Raw genomic sequence first — 25,304 nt, 5'->3', positions numbered from 1 at the left:
TTTTGAGCACGTTACTGCGGAGACATAGCGCGTGTGGAGGCTTCATGCTATCCGTGGCATCCATGCACAACTCACCGCACTCCCCACCGAGAGTGAACCACATTATAGTGACCACAAGGAGATTACCCCATGTGACTCTACCCTTCCCTAGAAACCGGGCCAATTTGGTTGCTTGGGAGACCTGGGTGGAGTCACTATGTATTCGAACTCTCAACTTCAGGGGTGGTAGTCAGCGTCTTTACTCGCTGAGCTACCCAGGCCCCTGGGGGACATTGTATTAAAGACATAAAATAAGTCTTCAGACATATTTTTTTAAAGCCATGATGGGAATAACAGCTTTTTGTGTTGGGGCCAGTGAAAATCTGAAGCGCTGGCCAAACCAGTCCAGTAGAAAAATCCTTAACGTTGAGCCCTGCTGTAGCACAAACGGAACAATATATAACCCTAACCTTAAAGTGTCATGAAACACTAAACTACATTTTCTGTGATATGTTTGTGTTACACATGACAGAATACAATTGAAGCATCCAATCAATTTAGCTTTCAATTAATGGCAAAACCTTTTAAATGTTTGTTTATTAACGTGTGTTTCGAAATATGCATTGGGGTGGACTGGGGCTCGTTTGAGACACGGTTTACGCAACACATTCATTGTCCCAGACACAAAAGCTACTGATCGATCCATCCATCCTTAATGTTAGTGTATTAACCAATCTAAGTACTTATATTTGTGAATCAAAATCTTGGAATACATCTAAAAGTTATTAAAGTGTAAAAAAATATTTTCACATATTTTCAAAACAGAGTACATGGCTTGGCATTATTTGTGCATTAAATTACAGATAGAAAATGACCAGTGTGTTTCTGTGTTGTGAGCTTACAAAAGTGTATAATTTATTTGTGAATTTTGTTATGAGCTATTGTGAGAATCTTTAATGTTGTTAACTGCGTTAGTTAAAGCGGAGTAACTGATCAGACTGATGTTGGGTTCACTCCCTTTTCCACGCTGCTGATCACCCCATTTTTTTAAATTGTACTCAACTGTGCTGAAACAGGGTATCCTGACACTTATAGAAATGACTTGAAGAGATGCTTGCCTAATTATTAGGGATGCATGATATAGCTGCAGCCAATATATTATTGGCCGATAACCGGGAAAATAAAAATATTATTACCCCGTTGATATTTTCGCTGATAATTTGTTATGGTTTATTACTTGTGGCTGAGATCTCTGACTGCCTGCAGCTTATTTCCTTCAGGCAGAGACTTGGGCAGCCTCAAGCTACAGTGCACGTGCGCATATACAGCATGTCAGTGTTAATGAAAGCCAAGCTCTTGTTGCTCATTGAGGTTTATTTCAATATCTCTGCATCTTGTTGCATTGTTTTAGATCTGGTTTTAAATCGGGATCATCTGCTGTAAGGAACAACACGCCATTTCCCATATTCCGTTTATGTTTCATGAGGCAATAAATGAAAATGCGACAAAAAGACGGGCTCGTGCTGCACGTCGACATGCGTGTGTTCCACGTGACGGGCTCGTGCTGCACGTCGACATGCGTGTGTTCCACGTGACGGGCTCGTGCTGCACGTCGACATGCGTGTGTTCCACGTGACGGGCTCGTGCTGCACGTCGACATGCGTGTGTTCCACGTGACGGGCTCTTGCTGCACGTCGACGTGCGTGTGTTCCACGTGACGGGCTCGTGCTGCACGTCGACATGCGTGTGTTCCACGAGACATGCTCGTGCTGCACACCTCTGAACAAACAGCGAATCAGAGACGAGCATTGACTGCTTTTTTTTGTCTGTTCCTAAAAATATAATAAGTGTTTCTTCAAGCACGTGTCTTTGTGACTAACAGCATTTCTTGTCATGTGTCACTATGAGATGTCTTACAGGTCTCCCGCCTGTTGCGGTTAGATGAGCAAAATTACCCATGTGTGAAATATATTTGGACAAAGAGCTTGGGAACTGGATTCAGCCTCTTAGCATTTTGTTGGTGGTGGGTGCTAGTTTCACACCCTGGTCACTTTTTAATATATTTGGCGACTTCCCAGATCCATAGTTTTACCATTTCGGAATATTATCGATCATTGTCTGTTCGCAATAGGCATTGTGATCTTTTTAAGACATCATCCTATCACCCAGCCCTATTATATAGTGGAACTGTTACAGATGATGATTTAATTTAATGAGTATAAGATCTTTTACTGTCTTGTGGATTCTTAATCCTAGGGACTTATTAATTAAGAGACTTCTTGGGTTTGCACTAAATAGCGCATTATGGCAACAGCGTATTCACAAAATACACATTTTGCGTGGAACTCAAGCACACACCACGACTGATCACAGACTAGATCAACTAAGTGTCAACTAAACGTCCATTCGCCCTGACTGAAGTTACAATCCTGAAATCCCTTCAAGTTCACACACAGGAGTATACATATACATATTTATTCGTCAAAAAACAACATGAAAGAGCTCCCGCCCATTTATGCGCTCTGTCTAAAATTCAAGCTCCATTGTGCATTCGCTTCTTTGTAGATTCAAGTTGTAATATTATATTTATATTGTTGATATGGCTGATGGCTATTAAGCTCATACATGACGCAGTTGAAAATCTGTGATAAAAAAATCGGTTTACTGGGTATCAGCGCTTCATCTTACGACACACAGCTTTATATGAGAAAATCCTCAGAATACTATGACTGAATCATTTGAAATGTTTAATTATCGTCATGAACCGTCTTTGTTAATGGAATCAAACAGTTGGCTAATTACTGCCATATCAAATGTCAGCATTCTGGACTTGTCGCCTATTCAGTGCAGGTGGAAACATCTTAACTCAAATGAGATCCTCCCAAAAATCAGACAATTGAGCTTTTTTTTTCCTGTTTAATTATTTTTAAAAGCATCTGATAATTGAAGAGCATTCTGCAAAGGTAGGATTTAACTATTTAATTATTGTCCAGCAGTTTAGTGATATTTAGTCATGTTGAATATGGGATATCAAAAGAATCTGACACCTGGAATATTTTTAGCATTGACGTGTCCATTTTACTGACGTGTAAGATTGGCAGTATAGTGAAATAACAGACAGAAATGTTAAACCAATGAAAAATGTTTATATTTATGTTATTTAGGGTATTTTGTGATATTTTACAAATGGTTTAATTTTTATTTTTTGTTCAATGACGCACGCACTTTTTAAAGTTTCTTTGCCCATCCCCCACCATCCAACCACCGTATAACACCGTTCACTGGAGGTGATTGGCCCTTAAACACCACGGTGGTCAAAAAAATTGCCACCGTAAAAGCCCTACTAGGAACAATAAATTGTTCAGCCATGACTTCCTGTTTTACAGGGGTATAAAGTAACTAACAGGCCAAATTCCCTTTGTCATCCATCACAATGGGTAAGACCAATGAATTTAGTTATGATGTGCGGCAAAAGGTTGTTGAGCTTCACAAAATGGGAAGTGGCTATAAGAAAATGGCTTAAGCATTGAAAATGCCCATTTCCACCATCAGGGCAATAATTAAGATGTGGAGATGTTAAGAATCAGCCTAGATCAGAGGACGTGTGTCTATATTGTCTCTATGCAAGGTGAGGAGGATGATTCAAGTGTCCATAGAATCTCCAAGGATCACAGCTGGAGAATTGCAGAAATTTGTTTGGTCTTGGGTTCAGAAAGTCTCCAAAACTACAATTATATGGTTAAATATGGTGGTGGATCTTGGGGCTGTTTTTCTGCTTGAGGTCCTGAACATCTTGTTCGGATACATGGATGTGTATTTTAAAAACCCACTTGACGTCGAGGGAAACCAGAATGAGTAGCGGGTTTGATCTGCACTTTTTCTGTCGCAGCAGCACAAATGATGGGACTGGGATAACTTCAATATCCGCGAGCACTTGCGTGTTTCAGAGTGCGTGTGCGACACTCACACAAAACACAGCTGCACGTGTTTGGATGGGAGGCCTGTTTGGAGCGCAGGATGAATGTAATTTGTCTAATTTCCTTTGATGGTGACTCAAGCTAAATTTCATGCTGCAGAAGCAGATTCAGTGTCGTTTTTTGCACGTTCTAGACAAGATTTTCATCTAATGACACGTGCAGCTGTCAGTGAAAAACTGTGTTTTATTATTTCTCTTGTGAAGCCCTGACCACTGATGTATATGCCCACATGGATATATCGACATGATGTTCAAACCTTGCAAATCGCTGTTTTCTGCTCTGTATTTCCTTTTTCTAAAGCCAAACCAATTCCACATCATGGAGGATGCACTTTTTCCTTCATAATCTCCTCATCTTCTCATTCAAATGAATTTGAGGAATGAACAGTCACTCTGCCTTCCTCCATTTATCTGACAGAGTGTTGTGTGTACGTGTTATGTGCTCTACATATTTCTCGTGTGGCAATTTTGTATATTCATAACCCTGCAGATACTGTGCAATTTTGTATTACCACGATAGATATGATAATCCACAATGTATACCGGTTGGCAATTTTCTACAGTTTATCATGTCTACCGGTATATTGCCCACCCCTAACCGGTACAATAACAGAATTTACAGTTTAATATTTGATTTGCTCTTGTGTTTGACCCAGAAACACCCCTTTCTTCTGATTGGTCAACCCACATCGTCAGTTGTTTTTCCTCGTAGCTATGAGACAGAATAAGAGTTCACTCCTGTTAAGTTGTTCCGATGAATTAGTCGCCATTAATCGATATGCATTCTCGATAAGCTTTTTTTTCACCCAATAAAGTGTAATTCAACCTTCCCTCAGAACAACTTCACTCACAAACTTCACACCTGCTTCTGCGTCACACACACACTTTGTTGAGAATGTGTGAAACTGAGGCTCCCGATTAAGAAGACAGGAATATCTTAATTCATCAAGGGAAATAAAATGGTTGGATATAAATCAGGTTTGAACCATTGTCACAGTTGCCGACAGGTTAAAAATCGCTTGCTGCAATTCCAGCATTACTGATGTGATATTTTCAGTGAAATCGTGAAATGTATCTTCACATTTATCCAACCATTTGTATATATAATCAAAACTCTGCAGATACTGTGCAGACATTTGAAAATGTTCAGTCTAGACGATGTTTTCCCCCATATAGATCGAAAAATGTACTTGGGTTTCAGAGTTTTTGGGAGACCTCTCACTGTAAAAACTCTCAAAAATGCACAATCCTGAAATAATACTAGCCACATGATGAAGAGGGGTCGGTACTCCTAAGAACATGTAATATTACAGTTTTATTTATTGGCATTTTCACATTGATGTGGACAAATCATTGTGACCGTTGTAAAAGCAGCACAGGAACACTACATGTTGAGGGAAATCTCTTTAAATTCTGCAAACGTTGACCTCTGAGATATTGGTATAATCAGAATCAGAATCAGCTTTATTGCCAAGTATGCTTACACATACAAGGAATTTGTCTAGGTGACAGGAGCTTCCAGTCTACAACAATACAAACAATACCAAAAACAGCAGCAAGACATAGGTAATTAAAAACAAAAAAGAACACAAAATAAATAATTATACATATACGTACATACACTCACCTTCATACATACCCACATACACACACGTAGTGCAAATCTAATACAATCTGTATATAAAGAACAAAAAACTGTATATTATGTACAGAGCAACGTAAGTAACGGCAGAAGTGGATATGTTGGATAATATAAATTAAAATTAAACTGTGTATTGCACATAATTATCACATTTAATTGTTCATTAGATGGATGGCCTGAGGGGAAAAAACTGTTCCTGTGTCTGACGGTTCTGGTGTTCAGAGCTCTGAAGCGCCGGCCAGAAGGCAACAGTTCAAAAAGGTAGTGGGCAGGGTGACTGGGGTCCAGAGTGATTTTACCAGCCTTTTTCCTCAATCTGGAAGTGTATAGTTCTTGAAGGGGGGGCAGGGGGCAACCAATAATCCTCTCAGCAGACCGAACTGTCCTTTGTAGTCTTCTGATGTCTGATTTCGTAGCTGCACCAAACCAGACAGTTATTGAAGTGCAGAGGACATACTCAATGACTGCTGAGTAGAACTGTTTCAGCAGCACTGGTGGCAGGTTGAACTTCCTCAGCTGGTGAAGGAAGTACAACCTCTGCTGGGCCTTTTTCACAATGGAGTCGATGTGTATCTCCCACTTCAGGTCCTTTGAGATGGTAGTGCCCAGGAACCTGAATGACTCCACTGCTGCCACAGTGATGTTTAGAATGGTGAGGGGGGACAATGATGGGGTGTTCCTCCTAAAGTCCACAATCATCTCCACTGTTTTGAGCGTGTTCAGCTCCAGGTTGTTTTGACTGCACCAGAAAGCCAGCCGTTCAACCTCCTTTCTATATGCAGACTCATCATCATCTCAGATGAGGCCGATGACAGTGGTGTCGTCTGCAAACTTCAGGAGCCTGACAGAGGGGTCCTTGGTGGTGCAGTCATTGGTATACAGGGAGAAGAGTAGTGGGGAGAGCACACATCCCTGGGGGGCACCAGTGCTGATGGTACAGGTGGTGGAAGTAAATTTTCCCTGCCTCACAAGCTGCTGCCTGTCTGTCAGAAAGCTGTTAATCCACTGACAGGTAGAGGTGGGAACAGGGAGTTGGTTTAACTTAGTCCGGAGTATATCTGGTATGATTGTGTTGAAAGCCGAGCTGAAGTCCACAAAAAGGATCATTACGTATGTCCCCGGTCTGTCCAGATGTTGCAGGACGTGATGCAAACCCATGTTGACTGCATCATCCACAGACCTGTTTGCTCGATAAGCAAATTGAAGGGGGTCCAGAAAGAGTCCAGTGATGTCCTTCAGGTGGGCCAACACCAGTCTCTCAAATGACTTCATGACCACAGATGTCAGGGCGATAGGTCTGTAGTCATTAAGTCCTGTGATTTTAGGTTTCTTAGGGACGGGGATAATAACGGAGCGTTTGAAGCAGCATGGGACTTCACACTGCTCCAGTGATCTATTGAAGATCTGAGTGAAGATGGGGGCCAGTTGGTTAGCACAGGAACGAAGGCACGCTGGTGAGATGCCATCTGGTCCTGGAGCCTTCCTTGACCTTTGCTTCTGAAAGACACGGCACACATCGTCCTCACAGATCTTGAGTGCAGGCAGTGTAGCAGGAGGGGGTAGGAGGGGGGTTGCAGGAGGTGTTAATGGTTGTTTGAAATGAAGGTCCGAGTGCATGTGGGGTGTGAAATCGGGCCTTTCAAATCTGCAGTAAAACACATTCAGGTCATCAGCCAGTCGTTGGTCCGCCACAGGGTTGGGGGTAGGAGTCCTGTAATTAGTAAGTTGTGCATGTGATATCCGCAGCATTATGGAGCGAATTAAAATTGAAATCGCGACGTAGCCTTGCATGCCATATCTGCATTTAAAACACTATTGACCGCTTCAGTCAGCACTGCACGAGCTAGTGGTGTCATGTAGCGGCTATGTGCGGGAAAACACTGAGATGACAGCATCAATATGAGATGACACAATGTTTATGATATTACAATTCAAATAGCAAAGCCTGTCAAAATCATCCCTTCCGAAATGTCGGCTCCATATTTATAACATGTATATGTTAAAATATACAACATTTTATAAACGTTTTTGTGCCAATCGCATGCCTGATCAGAGCGCCCACGTGTCATTTGTGCCACAGACACAGTGTTTTAAGTCTTGATTCATTGACGGGAGAAAAAAGAAACGAATGAGGATTTCGAAAAAAATCTTAACAGTTTGGCTAAAAGGTTATCTAGAATTATTTATGGTATTTTGAAGTACCCACGAGAACAATATTGTGCATGTTAATTACTGTGATATACCGTAGTACCGAACAATGTCACATGCCTATGTGTATTGCAAGGATTGTCTAATATGAGTTATTTTAACAATGATATATATTGTGGCATCTTTGCCTTTTTACAGTTTAACTGTATGGATCTTCTTTGGTTTTTCTTCACCGAATATATTAATACTAATACTAATAACAGTGCACGCTGTATATTCACTACCGCTCAATAGTTTTGAAACACTTACCCTTTCTTTATTAATTATTTTTGTATATTATGCATTTTAGCATCTTCAAAGTAGTCCCCCTTTGCCTAGAATTTGCAGACATGAACTCTTGACATTTTCTCAACCAACTTCTTGATGTTTCACCCTGAGATGCTTTTAAACAGTATTGAAGGAGTTCCCATCTATGTTGGGCACTTATTGACTGCTTTTCTTTATTATTTGGTCCAAGTCATCAATTTCAAAAACTATTTTATTAAATAAATTTTTTATAATGACTTAAATTAATATGTTGGCACCATAATTTTTGTCTACAAAACTAATTTCAAACATTAAAGGGGTCATGACATGGTTTTTTTTATTGTATTATTATGTTCACTTAGGTGCAATTATAGTATTAATATATTTTTTTTTAAGAAAAACTTTTAAAATCTAGTGATTTATGACCTTTTCCCACCCTGTTTCTCATCCTCTGATTCAAACAGTCTGTTTTGGAGGCGTTTTCCATTTAAGACTTCAGTGTTAACGCCCACTGTTATGATTGGCTAACGTCAGTGCCTATGTATCAATTATTGACGCCCCAGCCAGAACAATATGCAAGTAAACTAAGTAAAAACACTGTGATTATTCATAATGAATGAAATTGCGCTTTAAAAAGTAGTTTAAGGTTTAAAATAGATTACTTACAGTTTGCGTCGTCGTTGTTCCCAGAATAGTCGGCACGGACTTATCTTTGAGCAACAGTTTTCTGGCAAAGCCAGCATCATATTGAGATTTGTTCTCAAAACAGTCATCCTTAAAATGTACAGAACAAACGCTTAAGTTAACACTGCCGTGACTGGGACGTCCGCAAAAAATAAACTGCATCCATCTTTTGGACTCAAGATGGCGCCGAGTATGGCTGCTGAGTTGCGAGCTCCGTTACAACACTGCGGTTTATTGTTTGTTTTGTTTACAGTTCTTTGTTTTTTTGTCTTGGATGTTGTCTGCCTTATTGCTGAGCTGAGAGCGCGGATCTCTTTCCAACGAGAGACGAGGGACTGCTGCGTTATGTGCCTTACAGAAACCTGGCTGTCTACGGAGATTCCAGACTCGGCCATCGAAATCACGGGCTTTTCCGTGCACCGAGCGGACAGAGCGAAAGACCTCTCTGGTAAAAGCAGAGGTGGTGGTGTATGTTTTATGATCAACAAATCATGGTGTGATCAGAGGAACGTACATTTCATCAAGTCTTTTTGCTCTCCTGATCTGGAATATCTCATGCTTCTGTGTCGACCATTCTGGCTGCCGAGGGAATTCACAGCGGTTATCATCACAGCTGTGTACATCCCCCGCAAGCCGACACAGACCGGGCACTCAGGGAACTGTATGGGTGTATAAGTGAGCAGGAAACCGCGCACCCTGAGGCTGCGTTCATTGTTGCCGGGGACTTTAACAAAGCCAACTTCAAAGCAATCGCCCCAAAATACCACCAACACATAAAGTTCAACACACGAGGGGACCGGGTTTTGGATCATTGTTACTCTCCCTTCCGGAAGGCTACAAATCCCTCCCCGCCCCCATTTGGCAAATCGGACCATTCTTCCGTTCTGCTTCTGCCCGCTTACAGGCAGAAACTGAAACAGGAAGCACCCACCCTCAGAACGATCCAGTGCTGGTCGGACCAATCAGACTCTGCGCTACAAGACTGTTTTGATCACGCGGACTGGGAGATGTTCCGGTCCGCCTCTGATGACGACATCGAGGTTTACGCTGACAGCGTAGCGTGTTTCATCAGGAAGTGCGTAGAGGACGTTGTTCCGACCAAAACTATACTGGATATACCCCAACCAGAAACCATGGGTTAACGGCGATGTTCGCGCGGCACTCACTGCGCGGACCTCCGCTTTTAATTCTCCTAACACGGAGGAGCGTAAACAAGCCAGTTATGCCCTCCGTAACACTATCAGTGCAGCTAAACGCCAGTACAGGCACAAGCTTGAAGGCCAGTTCAACACCACTGACTCTAGAAGTATGTGGCAGGGAATTAACACAATCACGGACTACAAGCGGAATAAAGTCTCCGCCATGAACACAGCCCCATCACCATCAATGGAGCACCGGTGGAGAGAGTCAGCAGCTTCAAGTTCCTGGGTGTCCACATTACTGAGGAACTCACATGGTCCGTCCACACTGAGGCCGTTGTGAAGAAGGCTCACCAGCGCCTCTTCTTCCTGAGACGGCTGAGGAAGTTTGGAATGAACCACCACATCCTCACACAGTTAAACACCAGCACTGTAGAGAGCATCCTGACTGGCTGCATCACCGCCTGGTACGGCAATAGCACCGCGCACAACTGCAAAGCACTGCAAAGCCCTGCAAAGGGTGGTGCGAACTGCCAGGAACATCATCGGAGGTGAGCTTCCCTCTCTCCAGGACATATACACCAGGCGGTGTGTGAAAAAAGCTCGGAGGATCATCAGAGACTCCAGTCACCCAAGTCATGGGCTGTTCTCACTGCTACCATCAGGCAGGCGGTATCGCAGCATCAGGACCCGCACCAGCCGACTACATGATAGCTTTTTCCCCCAAGCAATCAGACTGTTGAACACTTGATCTATCAGGATCAATAATTAGCACTGCACTTTATTAATCTATAATCTCACACTGGACTGTCAACATATTCTCCTCAATACAACTACTATATATATATATATATACACATATATATTTCATATACTCCCACTTATTGTATTGTATTGTATATTCTGTTCTATATTCTGCATTGTATATAATTATTGTGTTGTGTAAGTATGTGTACATCTGATTTGTAAATTGTTTTGTGTAAGTATGTGTACATTTGATATGTAAATTGTTGTTGTGTAAGTATGTTGTTTATTGTAATTGGTATATGTCTCGTCACTGTCATGACTGCTATGTTGCTCGGAACTGCACACAAGAATTTCACCTACTGTTGCACTTGTGTACATGGTAGTGTGACAATAAAGTGATTTGATTTGATTTGATTTGATTTTTCCCTGACGTCTGGATCTTTCGGCAGCTTATTCAGAGGTTTTGTTTGACCACAGCCAGGAACAGCACATCTGTGTGGCATCGTAATTTTCCTGTGCACAAGTAGTCTCTGTCAGAGCTCGCTGTCCATCGACTGAACACTTGTGAGGCGCACGGCGATACGAAATGAGCGTAGTTGTCTTGCGCTTAAAGCGTAGTTATCTTGTGCTGGAGGCGGTCATATGCAAACGCTGTTACGTCACTTCTAACCGACACGTCACTTCTAACCATGAAGTGGAAAATGAGATCTAATCTCATTATTTAGCGTGATTTAATTTAGCTCGCAAACACGCGCAAGCTTATAATATACTGGACGCACCAAGGCATGGTCACGTGAGTTTACGTGCATGCAGACACTTGAGAGTTCTGCTGGATTTTCATGAGGTTTGTGAAACAAGATATCTGCAGATTTGCAAATGGTATATAAGTTTTATTGATATTTGCATTTTATCATTAGAAATGAAAGTGGTTACAGAGAACTGTTGAGGAGTGACTGTTAGAATACATCCACAGGATGCTGGATCTGCTGAAGTTGTGTTAGGTTGGTTTATTGCATCAGTTTAAATGAGATATGCACATATTTGCAGACAGTATATGATATTCGTTTTATTGATATTTGCCTTTTTATCATGTGACAAGACCGTTAAAAGTTACAGGGAACTGTTGAGGAGAGAGAGGGAGAATGAAACAGACGAGCACTTTAACATTATGAGCTCAAGCGCATCTGCCGTGGCTCTGATATGCGGACTGTTTAAATGTGTTGCACACCAGTCTGTTATTGTAGTAACAAAATAGCATGTAACAAGAAAACGAACCGTGACTGGTCATTTACATGTCTCTGTCACTTCACATTCAAGCAGATGATTCTGAGTGCCTTCAAGAAACAAATTGGTCAAATGGGAAAATGTATCAGCCGACGCGATAATAAAATTGTCAGAATGTCGGCAGATTTAACGGCCTCTGCAATATTCCGGTTGACCACTATTTTGCAGCGCTCGCAATTCCCAAATATTTTCTTTTTAACATGTTGGTGAAAATTAGTAATCCACACTGGAACAAAACAAATCAACAGTTTCTTTCTGTTGGTCTTTAAATCCATCTGATTAGATAATCACATGGATGATTGTTGGTGTCAGATGGGCTGGTTTGAGTATTTCTGTAACAGCTGATCTCCTGGGATCTTCACTCACAACAGTCTCTAGAATTTACTCAGAATGGTGCCAAAAACAAAAAACATCCAGTGAGTGGCAGATCTGCAGACGGAAACACCTGGCCAGACTGGTTTGAACCGATATTAGATTTTTTTTTAGGCTGATACCGATTTTAGAGGGGGAAATTCACTGATTAACGATATGGTGGCCGATATAATACATTTTTGAGCTGTAATGATTTTCTCTGTGGATTGTTAATCAATTTTGTCACAGATATGACTATGCAAAGTCATACTCAGAATGCTGCTTTCTTTAACAAATGTTTTTATCAAAGAATATTTTATTATTATTTTTATACATTGTAAACAAATTCTAGAAATGAATACTGAGAAAAAAAAAGAATAAATAAAAATACAGTAAATGGCTAAATAAACATCAGTACTGTATGTTCAGTATCAGTCAGTTGCTGACCATTTAAATAAAGAATAAATAAAAATACAATAAATAGCTAAATAAACATCAGTACTGTTTAGTATCAGTCAAATGATGACTATATTAATACTCTCAGTCAATTAGGGGCAGGTTGTAACACAAGAAGCATTTGCATACACCGCATTCGGCTATACAAGTTCAGGGGAAACTTCCAACGGTGGAAAACTAGACTATATTACATAAATATTACATTTTATAAATGCAATGACTGGAATTGTTTGGTTGAAGGGGGTACCAAACTGTGAATTCTGAACAAAACAGATTTACACATTAATCACAGCTAATGTGTAAACAGTGTTTACACATTAGCATCCGCTCAGCTGACAAGCAATGAAAGTAGCTACGTGGTTAGCTAGCTAGCTATAAGCTCGTTGTCACAGAGTAAAAGATGGACTTTATTTACTTTCCAGCATTGCGCCTCACCAACTAGGTAACAACATAGTGTGAAATCAACACTCAACAGACAGAATTCACCACCACACCATTGTCTACTGAGCTGCAAAAAGATGCTCTGTTTAACATGAGGTTGTCAGGGACAGGGTTAATGTTATATTGAAAAGGGAATTTGATGGGTTCATTGTTTATTAACTTACCAGTATGTATTTCACAAACTAGTTAGCAACTTACCGTGAAGACACCATTTAAGTCTGCACTGCTTAACTCCACACTGTCAGCAGAACCAGCGTCAGCTCAGCTCTGTAAACAATGCAGTCGGAGCGTGCTCTGCTGGACAAACTACATTGACACCAATTCTACAGCATTGTTTTCTGCATTATATGTTCTGAAAAAAGTTTTTCCATATATGCGCATATCAGTAAACATATATGCCGATACCGATATATCAGTCGGGCACTAAAGTAAATTCAAATAACCGCTCTGTGGTGAGAAGAATATCAACTCCGAATGCTATTCTGAGATGTAGGTTGGTGGCACGAGGGGGGCTTACACAATATTAGCAGGTGGTTTTAATGTTGTGGCTGATCGGTGTATGTATGTATTTATGTATGTGTGTATATATTTTGTTTTTAAGACATTATTCCCCCCAAAATTTTATCACTTTTATCATTTACAAGATATGGTTTATGATATAAATTTGTAAATACATTATATTAACCTCAGCTGTCGTGCCATTTACACGTGTTTTTAGTCATTTTTATTTGTATCTATAGCATTTTACATCACACATCATTTCAAAGCAGCTTTACAGAAAATTATACTTGAACAGAAAATGAAGCTGTAATAGCTATAATGTCTTAAAAGTCGTCATTGTGCAGTTTAAAAACAAATTTTTGTGTCTAAAAAAACATTTTTTAAATAATAATAGTTGTTTTTGGAACCCCAGTGAGCAAGATAAAAGCGACTGTGGCAAGGAACACAAATGGTTAATGGAGAGAGAGAGGAAAAAAAAAAAAAAGAGTTCAGTGGAGGAGCAGATGAAGGGTTTTCTGTCACCCGTTAAGTCATGCTGTCTACTACTGGGCCCTGTGTAGTGTCTTCACAAGCAGGGTCAAAGATATAGTCACTGAGTTAAAGAATTGATTATTGGCGGAATGTAATATACATATCAATATCTAAGAAAGGAGACTTGGAGCTAAATTGTTTGTGATGTGTAACATACAGTAGGTAGATATTAGGCCTAATCTTTGAATTTATAGTGTGGATATAAATAAACTTGAAATTAGACAGCCCAAATAAGATCAAAACTGACTGATACACAAAGCACAGAAAGAAAATACCTGTGCAGTCCAGAAAAGAAAAATGTAACGGGTGTGTTATGAGTATGATATGTAGTCAACTTATTTAAATACTCATCTTCGAGCTGAACAGCTCTGATTATAATAATAGACATCTGATTTTGCTTCTTTTCATATCAAACGCCATTAGCATTTTTAATTTATGTTTATGCATTGAAACATTACCTACTTAAATTTGCACTTTCATTTCGGATACTGAGCAGCTCATGATTTCCATCATACGTCTCGGGAAGGAGATGCATTCTGTCTCCTAGAGATGAACGTAGTATGGTGTGAAAAGTGCAAATCAATCCCAGAACAACAGCAAAGGACCTTGTGAAGATGCTGGAGGAAACAGGTAGACAAGTATCTATATCCACAGTAAAAATGAGTCTTATATAAAATAATATAAATCATTTCAATTATAATAGTGTTTGTTCACAAATAAATAAATAACCCTTCTGTTTTCACTGATAATAGTAATTGTGTAATACCGTATACCATGAAACCGTGATATTTTCTGAGACGGTTATCATACCATGAAAATCTCATACTGTTGACACCCTAATGCCGATGAACTAATTGATTTAAAAACAATTAATTGCATAGATAAATATTTACTGAGAGAGCCCCTCAAATAAAAATTATATTTATACAATAGTATTTTATGTAATCGCACTGAATTAACATGTTAAATCAACAGCCCTAAAACATTTTAATCGATTATATTTTAATATAATTTTTATATTAAAAGTTGTGTATGATAACTGTTAATGCATTATGAACTAATAATGAACAATATATTTATAAATAAACATTTAATAATAATAAATAATACATTGTATTTGTGTAGCACCTTTCATAAAAAAAATGCAGCTCAAAGTGCTTCATCCTGTATTGTCCCCGTGCCCAAGAAAAGATGCCCTGGTGTACTCAACAACTTCAGGCCTGTGGCCTTAATGTCACATGTGATGAAGATCTTTGAAAGGCTGGTTCTGCAACACCTTAGGCCCCTGCAGTTTGCGTATCAGGCTAATATTGGTGTTGAGGATGCTATTAGTTACATGCTTCTCAGTGCATACATCTGGAGAGGCCACAAAGTATTGTGAGGATAATGTTTTTAACTTTCAAGTGCTTTTAACAAATTCCAGCCACTCTGGCTGTCTGAGAAGCTCTCTGTGATGCAGGTGGATCAGGATCTTGTGGCATGGATTACAGACTACCTTACCGGCAGGCCGCAGTATATCAGGTTGAAAGGCTGCTTGTCAGATGTGTTGACATGCAATGCTGGTGTACTGCAGGGAACAGTATTGTCACCATTCTTATTCACTCTCTACACCTCTGATTTCAGTTTTGATTCAGGAAAATGCCACTTACAGAAGTTATCGGATGACTCCTCCATTGTCAGCTGTATTACAGATGATAAGGATGAGGAGTATAGTGATCTTATTGAGACCTTTATAGTATGGTGTGAAAGTAAACATCTTCAGCTCAACATTGGGAAAACCAGGGAGCTGGTGGTGGACTTTCGACGTAGTAAGAGGCCCTTCATTCCTGTTATATAAGAGGAGAGGGAGTGGAGATAGTGGATACATACAAGTTCCTTGGGGTGCAATTTAACATCAAATTGGACCAGTCAGACAATACTGAGGCCATATAGGAAAGGTCTTTTAATGTGTGTTCTAGGCTACTATGGCTGTTTTATACGTCTGTAGTGGACCGTGTTACCCAGTATCTCCTCTCACTCCACTGACTTTAGTTGCAATACCACACGCCACTATTCATAGTAATTGTTATTCGAATGGATATGTATGTCATTTAGTGATTGGAAGTAGTGGAGTATATAAAATGTTGAGTACTTAAACATGTGTATATATTCTTTTTATTGATCTTTTAGTGTTATAGTTTTATTATTTTATTTCATATTTTGATTTCACATTTGTATAGGTATTTATGGAAATGTTTTATTCATTCTGTTATCTACTCATAAGTATGCTGATGCTGTGTCAAACTAAACTTCTCCTATGGGGGATCAATAAAGATACATCTATCTATTTAGTGCTTTTAAAAACAGTAAAAATACATTCTGCATTTTATCAAAATGTGTTTATTAAAAAGCAAATTATTTTATGCTATACACTGTATACATTTTTAAAAAAGGTTTAAAATTAGGCTGGGAAATTTAATGCGTTCATTTCTGTGATCAATGGCCTACTTTTAAATGCATCCAAAAAATTAATGCAATCAATTTTTTCTTACTTCCTGAAACTTCACGCTATAGGAAAAAGGTGTCCCAGTTTTTCCTGGCAGGCTTTGCAGCCTTACAGGCTCCGATTACGTTGTGGGTGGTTTTTGGGCATCTGCTGCCTGCCAGGCACCTTTGTTCAATGGGCAAAACGTCACTATTGTTTTCCCCCACTTTCTGTGGCTAAAATGGGCATATATACATGCTTGGCTCAACTGCACATCCTAGCACAGTAACTGATTGAGTGGAGCAGTGCACGCTTATTCATTACACGCTGTGCGTGTCCTGGGCACAGTTAACATGGGAGCCGATTTACTGCACAGTGAATTGAGACTTCATCCGCAAGCGGTGAACCAGGCGTGTCAAAGTGAAACCACAGTTTACAATCAAATGAAGGTGTCATTTTACAATTTATTTTACTTGCATCAGATAATATGGCTTAGAATGTCACTCTTCGTTCCAGCCCATTTAAGAATATTTTCCATTCTGTTTATGAGGATATTTTGCCATAAACCGCACCGTTCTCGACCGTGTCCCATTTATTCCAACGGGGAGTTCTGCAGAACTTGTTAGAGCGAGCAACCGTAGTTTACAATCAAAATGTTACGATATAAAATATATAGTATTTACATTGGATAAATTATGTTGGTTATTTTTTATCATTTATGGATCTGAAACCTTTTTTTAAATACAATTTATTTGTCTTTTTTTTCTTTGTCAGTTGGAGCTGTGTTTCTGTTGAACAATGAGTTCCCTAGTCAACAGATATTGTTTTCTTTTCATCAAGCTGTTAATTATTTTTAAGTAATCTTTAGGAATATCTGATGTCAAACCAGGGCAGTTTGTTTTCTAATATCAAACATCATTAAAACATATATTACACATGTTAAAATGTATCCAGACTTTCTTGCAGGTCCAGACATTATAGTCCTTTGTTTACCATACTACTACCATTTTTTAACCGTGCATTTGTAACGATATATAACCACAGGTAAGACCATGGATGGCTTCTCATTACTGTGGTTTAGTCAATGTAGCTAGTATTATTATTATTAGTATTTTTAGCATTATTATAGTGTTTGTTAGGGCTGAATGATTAATCGAAATAAAATTGAAATTACGATATGACCCAGTGTTATTTTCAAACCATGAAGGCTGTGATTTAATGAAATAAATGAATAGTCTGAACGCTGTTTTATCTGTGGTATGTAGTGATGGTTATTATTTAATTATTTATGTGGCATTTTATTTGAAGGCCCAGATTCACTTTAATTGCACATTTGTGTAATTTCACATACATGTTTGGCCACTACAATTTACTATACAAATCTGAAATAACCCCATGAGAGTGGGTTTTTATGGACAGAAAGGGAGATGAGTATTTTTTTTGCATGAAAAGGCTGTTGTCACTAAACTAACAAAAAATGTTGGCTTGAGTTTAACTGGACTAAATAGCAATGCCATGAGCAAGATAAGAAATTATTAAAGAGATAAATTACTATTGAATAATAATAATAATAATAATGGTTGTTTACCAGTGGACCATCTTGAACCATCCCTTGTTGTTACCATCTGTTGCATGTGCAGGTTCTATCTGTCTTTCTAATGTTCTATCATGATATTTGAGCTTCATAACTAAACTCATCCTCATTTTCCTTTTTTTTGCAGCGGATGCCAATCACAGGCTCAATCTCTTCTACCTTGCTAATGATGTCATTCAGAACTGCAAAAGGAGAAACGCTATTATCTACAGAAACACCTTCGCTGACGTGCTACCAGACGCCGCCCTGCTGGTCAAGTGAGTGAATAACAAGTGTGTATAAGTACGATTATTGAAATTCTCAGCTTACTGTTTGTTTCTGTGTGTGAAGGGATGCTAAAGTGTGTAAGTCAGTGGACAGGATCTTCAGTATTTGGCAAGAGAGGAATGTTTATCCTGAGGAGTTGATCTCTGAGCTGAAGGCCAACCTGCAGAAGAAAGAGGAGGAGAAAGAGAAAGAAAAGCCGAAAGAGAAGGAGAAAGCTAAAGAAAAGGCAAAAGAGAAAGAACAGCCTCCTCCTGGTCAGTTCCTGAGCTGCACACCTTCCAGTTTTAATGCATTTAACTGAGATGTAAAACAGAGTTCTTCAGTTGTCTGTTCATGTCAATTTGTTATTATTTTTTCTTTTAAATTTCTTTCAAATAATTAAAACTCTTGTTTTTCTTCTTTTTGCAGCCCCAGTCAACCCCAAAACTGCCCTGAAGTCTAAAATTGTTGCAGAGTTTGTAGTAAGTCATGATCTATCTTTAGGATTAATAGAATTTGTCCTGCCTCTTTATTTTAATTAACAATTTAACTAGCAGTGTTTTGCAAGCTAGCAGGAGCTAGAACAATGACTAAAGTATTTGAACCTAAACTGTGCTAATTAGAATTTTAGACATGTGACATTTATCAAGAAGGTAACAAGCCAAACAACTACAATGAGCAAAACTTTTACAGCATTTATTTATCTTGGCCAATGATATTTTCTTAATATACACACTGAATGGTACAAGTAGATAACCTAGCTTTGCTTGACCTAGTTTGTTTACAATCTGGATTTCTTAGATCTAAATGTGAGAGATTTGCATTTGGAATTTGTATCTGAAAATATGAATCAGGGATGTTCACTCGAGTAATCGAGTACTCGTTCTGTACCAGCTACACAAGTATTAAAAACACTACCGGAATATCACACTTTCCTGCCGTGAGCAACTCTACACTGTATTTTTCCCCCTTTGAATCTCTTATGGAAATTAAAAAATGTTATACGGTGGGTAAGGGGTCATCTGAAATGTCCACACATTGTGCTGAAACATGCTAATATTGTGAGGGTGTGGTAGGGAATTGTCTGAGAAGTCTACATATTTTTATTGAAAAGCAGAAGGTTCAATATAAATATGAAATGAGATGTACAAAATTACACAAATCCAACAATGTATGAATACTATCACTGAGACATAAAGACAAGAAGTACAGGTGAAGTAAAAAAAGAAAATAAAGTCAAATTTATAAAATAAAAAAATTTACAAACAAAAAATACATATAAATATAAAAATACATATAAACCTACACAGATATACATCAGTGAGATAAAGAAGATAAATAATTGACTCGTTCAATGATCCGTACTAAATGATTCATTCTAAGCTCCTCCTTTCAGAGAGCCTAGTCTGCTCTGATTGGTCAGATGTCCCAGTCTGTTTTGATTGGTCTACCGCTTAGTGTAGTGTTTGAGGGCGGGTCAAAGCTGTTCACGAGCAGCCATGAAGACCTGAGGTGGGTTTTTTGTTTCCAAATTACGTGGGTTATTACAGGAAGTAAACAGGTAATTACTAACGACTCGTTTCAGGTGTTCAGAATCGGTTCTTTCTTTGGGAGTCAATAACTCCATTTGTCGCGCACTTTGATTTTTGAAACTTTGCAGACTTTTTTTACATTCACAAACAACTATATAACACACTACATGAAAGGTAATATTTGAAAAACCATAATAGGTGCCCTTTAATATTTTTATACTCTGTGTTTTTATCTCTGCCAGCCCCATGATTTTATGGAGCGATTGGTGTCATATAAGTGCTCTTTAGAGGAGAGTGATTTGAGAGAGAAGCAGTTAGCTGCACTGAGAGTGGATGTCTGCAGCACTGAAGCCCTCAAGAGATTGAAAGGTGAAGAAATATTTCCACCAACCCTTTCCAACTGCCTGAAGAGGAGGTACAAATACACTCTACCTTTCTCTCTTTCTTACATCCATAGATAAAGCAGGAGGAAATAAGTTCTCCAAGGACTTGGAGGAAGGAAGTGCAAAACTGCAAGAGTTTGTGACATTCCTGGAGGGCCAGATGAAGGCTGGGCCCCCACTGCAAGAGGCGCTGGGGAACGCAGACATCTTTTATGAGATGCAATACAAAGAGGTCAAAATTGTCGTCAACGTAAGTCAGCTCTGTAGCCTTGACATTTTATAACTGTTATATTCCTCAACAGTTATCCAAAAATGAATTTTCAAAATGTAATGTACATGCTAAACTTTTGGGACCCCATGGAATCAAAATTTCTGGCTTGTAGTCCATGTCTGTTAGATTTGAGGATGTCTATATTGTATTGTAGTGCTAAAAATTTGTCATGGCTGTGACTTAAGTCCTGTGCCCACCAAAGGTGATGCCATTATGAGAGGCGAATGGCCCTTTTACATAGATCGCCATAAGCACATTCACGCTTTTACAATAGGTCGGATGTGAGTGGAGTCCGACTTGGGAGTGTAGTGTGAGTATTATATGTGGGAATCACCACTGGTGCAAATGCCTTTAAACTGAATACTTTTGGCTACTTAAAAGGACAAGCACTTAAGATTTTTCCCACCCCAACTTCAGCTTCAGCAAAAACTGTGTTAATTAAGTGATTTCTTGGAGTCGTTAATACTTTGGGTCAGAGGTTTGCACCACTAATTACTCAAAAATATTTGAAAGTAGAAAATGTGCTTTCTGCGATTCTGACTTCTGTCAATCAGCCAAACAGCCATGGTTGTTCCCTAATGCAGTGTCAGAATGCCACATCTTGGCATATCAACCACTAATCAATTTTTAACATCTACCCTCATATTGTTTACATTTTCTCTGAACTTTCACTGTATCCTACAGGCATATAATTCTTTCGCTAACCGTGTCAGTAGCCTGAAGCGTAAACTGGATGCTCTGAAGTCCACACTGCCCAGTCTGGATGATTCTCCTGTCCCATCGCCCTCTGAGGATGCCCCATCCCCCACCGGCTCCGAGTCACCCTTCCATGCCATGGGCTCCAGGAGCGCCATGGGTACCGGGGGACGAGGGTTGGAGCAGCAGAGAGACAACCGAGATATTGAGGACATGGACATGTCTGAGGAAGAGGACTCAACAGCAAACATTGGAAATACTGGTGAGAGATTCGGATATGTACTATTACCAAGTAGAGAGTGTAAAGGTTTAACAGAAAGTAGAAGTTTAATTTTTCTGGATTTCATGTTGACAAAGGTGCCCCTAAGAATCACCCACATACAAAAAGCATACGTGTTTGGACTGTATTTGGAAACTCCTGTTTGTATCCAGTAGTATATGCAAAGTAACACCTATGCTAATGTACAATACATTTTCACAAATGTATTGTTTCCATTAAATACTTTTTTCTTCTAATAGATGAGAGGAAAGAGAAGTCACCCCTTCCATCTGTGTCCAAGATAACAAATGCTGCAGCCACAAAAATCTCCCAGATCACCGTTTCTAAACCGCCCCAGACTTCATCACCTCCCACAAGCACAGTATCTGGGTCAGCAACCAATCAGACACCCCCTGCTAACACTACACCCATCACCAACATACCTGGACCTGCCCCTGTTGTTAGCCCCTCCCCCCTGCAGGTGAACCTGGCCAATGTGGATCTAGGCAAGATCAGCTCCATTCTCAGCTCTCTTTCCAATGCAATGAAGACCACAGGTGAGTTTTACTAAGCAGTGATCAACTGATTGAATTTTTACAAAGTGCAACAAGAGGGTTCTGGAAGTTAAAATCCCATACATTTTCTTAATAGACTTTTGTTTCCCTCTAAATAATAACGAATACTTTCAAAATAGGCCTACCATGAGCTTCGATGTTGTATGATTATGTATGCTTCTATGCAAACTAGTGTTGTCAAAAGTACCGGTACTTCGGTACCAAGTCAGTACTAAAATAAAAAAAGATGTAACTATACCAGTTACTATACAGTACCGGTAGAACTGAGCACCGACTCAATCCGGTACCGCCAGACTGTCTTCCTGACACACGACTGCTTTCAAATGCTCTCACACTTTGAGCGTGTGCTATGTAGCACCTTTTATACACTGAAATGCACAACTAATCAAATTCAAATCATCATATGTCCTAGTGTGATTATTAAACCGTGAAATACAGCAATCTTAGTCCGTATGAACTGCATGAGCTTTAAATGAATGTGTGAAGCAGGCCGCTCATACACTGGAAACTCCACAGACCATGAGAATCATTCGCATTGAATGCGAGATGATAGAGATGAGCACTAATCCACTCTGAAGTGTTATTTTTATATAATTAAATCACAGAATAATATATGATGATTAATTAATAATGATTGTAATAATGGTATAAATTAAGCAATATATCACAAGCAAGAGTGCTTCAACTGAATAAAAGATTGTTAAAAAATGCAGTGGTATGTAGAAAAGTAATTGTTCTATTTTTACTTGTTAAAAGTTTTTCAAATTTTAAGGAACTTTTTTTGATAATGAAATGAACTTTAAAACATGCAATTCTGGAAAAAAAAATGGGAAAAAAATGAAAAAAGGATTTGGGGAAGAAAATCAAACTGATTTCAGTAGGGCCCTGCTTAAAAACAAACAAGTGTTAGAAACAATTGAAGGAAACATGCTTATCTTTTAATTTATTATTTACACTGAAATGTAACTTTAAATAGTCTAAAGGAGTGTGTTCAATAGCACATATTAGCAAATGTTTTCTGTGGTATTAATTTGGTTGAATGCTTAGAACATTTGTTGAGCAATATTTTAAATCCCCTTATAGAAAATTAATGAGGGAATATACACTATATGATGTACTGCCAGAACCAAGGCCGCTGTGAAAGTGAGCAGTCACTGTTACGCTCTGTTGCCTTGCTTAATGTAGCCCATGCCATGAAAGTGAGTGTGGCTCTTACCTTCTTTCTCACCCAGGTGTCAGTCCTGTGTCTCGTCCTTCCCCTGGTACACCCACCACACCATCTAACCACACCTCTTCCAAAGCCCCTCCTTCAACCCCTGGCAGCATTCCCTCATCCAGTTCTCTAGCCAGCATCCTATCCAAAGTGGATATCTCCCCCGAGAGCATCCTGAATGTTCTCACTAAAACACAGACTCACAGCCCTAAGCTGCATGGTAGGACACATATTACTGGTGCACTGTTGATTTAAAAAGCAACACATGTCAGATTTTTCGTAGAAAATGTCTGGGGTTATTGAAAGTAAAAATGCTATGGCTCTTCCTAACATATATCTTTTAAATCTCTCTCTTGCAGGTTTGTCTTCTCTCCTTTCCTCTGCTCGTTCAGGCTCTCTTAACACCCCAGACACTGCTCGTTCAGGCTCTCTTACCACCCCAGACACAGTTACCTCTTCATCAACAACTTCCTCTTCAGCTGTCACCCCAGTAGTAACCTCTTCCACAACTACACCAACAGCACCTAAGACACAGAAGCTCACTGGCAACAATTTCAAGCGAGAATCTGAGCGAGAGAAAGGGAGAGAGTGGGAGAAGGCGAAGGAGATCCAAAAAGAAAGAGATCGAGAAAGAAAAGAAAGAGAGAAGGAAAGCGGGAAAGAGGCAGTTGCCTCTACCGTGGCAGTGCCTAGCTTGGAGTCAAAGATCAACAGTTTCCTTCAGGGCAATCCTGGTTTTAGTGCTCTCGGACTTGGTCTGGATGATGTGAGTAGCAATAGCCCTCTCCTTGTTGGAGGGGACAACCTGTATGGCACCCCTGTCCGCGATGAGAGCGGTAGCACGCCCACCCAAGATGAAATCATGGACTCACCTCAGATCGTCAATGATCCCCAGAGTGCAGGTTTGCCTGGAAGTCCTAACCTTTCACCTACGGCCTACCACAGTGACCCTTGGGATGCCGTAATCACTCCACGTGAGGTTCTTGGAGAGAACGAACGGAAAGACAGGGATTACCGCACACCACCAGCCTCAAGACTTGCGGTCTTGAATGCTTCTAAACCAGTCAAGGCAATAACCAAAACCAAAGAAGAAGGGCTGAAGAAAAAAGTAGTGGGTTTGAACGCTCCATCAGCTTGTATGTCACAAGATCAGACAGTAAAAGCAAAGCTGGAAGGACCTAGAGGGAAAAGTGCAGCCTCCCGTAAACCAATTGGTGGTGAAGATGGGATGAAGGACAAGCAGAGGAAAGCTTCAGCTCACAACGGAGAGAACTACCATCAAATTGAGACTCTTGTTTCTTTGGCCTCCAATGAAGGAGCACCAATCGAAACCCTTGATTATGGCAACCGCATCCAAACAGTGGAAAGCATCCGTGTGATTGGAAGAGGCTTGAGGAGAGGGAGCAGTGCTTGTTCTAGAGTGGGTGGGGCCTGGTATGAAGAGGAGGAGTTTATGGAAGCCCCACCTACACCTCATCCTGGCAGCCATAGCTCTGAGAATTCTGAGGAGTTGGGATTGGCCCCTCCGTCTGTTCCTGGTCATCTTCCACCCCCGTTGCAGTACCCACCACCACCCTATGCTACCGAGGACCCCACTCGACCTTCTCATGCCATTTCCCAGCACCATCCTCCCCCTCCATTCTTCCCCCCCCCTTCACTTTCTCCTATTCCACCACCGCTTCCACCCATACCTCAAGCCCCGCCACCTCCAAGAGACTTCCCTCTTTCCCCAACTTCCACCGTTATGGTTGGTGGTGTCCTTGTACCCATAGACCGTATCCTGCCTTACCCACCTGCCAATCTCCGTCCAGACGGAGTGGGGCATGGAAACTGTGGTGGTGCCCCTCAAAGAGGCAGCAAACCCCAACTCCCTTCCTTGTTGGGAG

The 25,304-nt window shown here is 40.0% G+C and overlaps 1 protein-coding gene across 1 annotated transcript in view; it reads left to right on the top strand.

Annotated features, from left to right (window-relative positions):
- Nucleotides 1-25,304, top strand: part of LOC127658021 (regulation of nuclear pre-mRNA domain-containing protein 2-like) — a 31,535-nt gene that overhangs the window by 4,742 nt on the left and 1,489 nt on the right. Inside the window, 9 exon segments of the mRNA XM_052147088.1 lie at nucleotides 18,371-18,500; nucleotides 18,574-18,764; nucleotides 18,919-18,971; nucleotides 20,264-20,390; nucleotides 20,479-20,654; nucleotides 21,360-21,633; nucleotides 21,891-22,187; nucleotides 23,438-23,638; nucleotides 23,778-25,304. Of these exon segments, the coding sequence (XP_052003048.1) occupies nucleotides 18,371-18,500; nucleotides 18,574-18,764; nucleotides 18,919-18,971; nucleotides 20,264-20,390; nucleotides 20,479-20,654; nucleotides 21,360-21,633; nucleotides 21,891-22,187; nucleotides 23,438-23,638; nucleotides 23,778-25,304 (2,976 nt within the window).

Source organism: Xyrauchen texanus, chromosome 17 (genome assembly GCF_025860055.1).
Source record: "Xyrauchen texanus isolate HMW12.3.18 chromosome 17, RBS_HiC_50CHRs, whole genome shotgun sequence".
NCBI lineage: Eukaryota > Metazoa > Chordata > Actinopteri > Cypriniformes > Catostomidae > Xyrauchen > Xyrauchen texanus.
The sequence above is the reverse complement of the archived record's forward strand: the minus strand, read 5'-3'. Positions and strand labels throughout refer to the sequence as shown.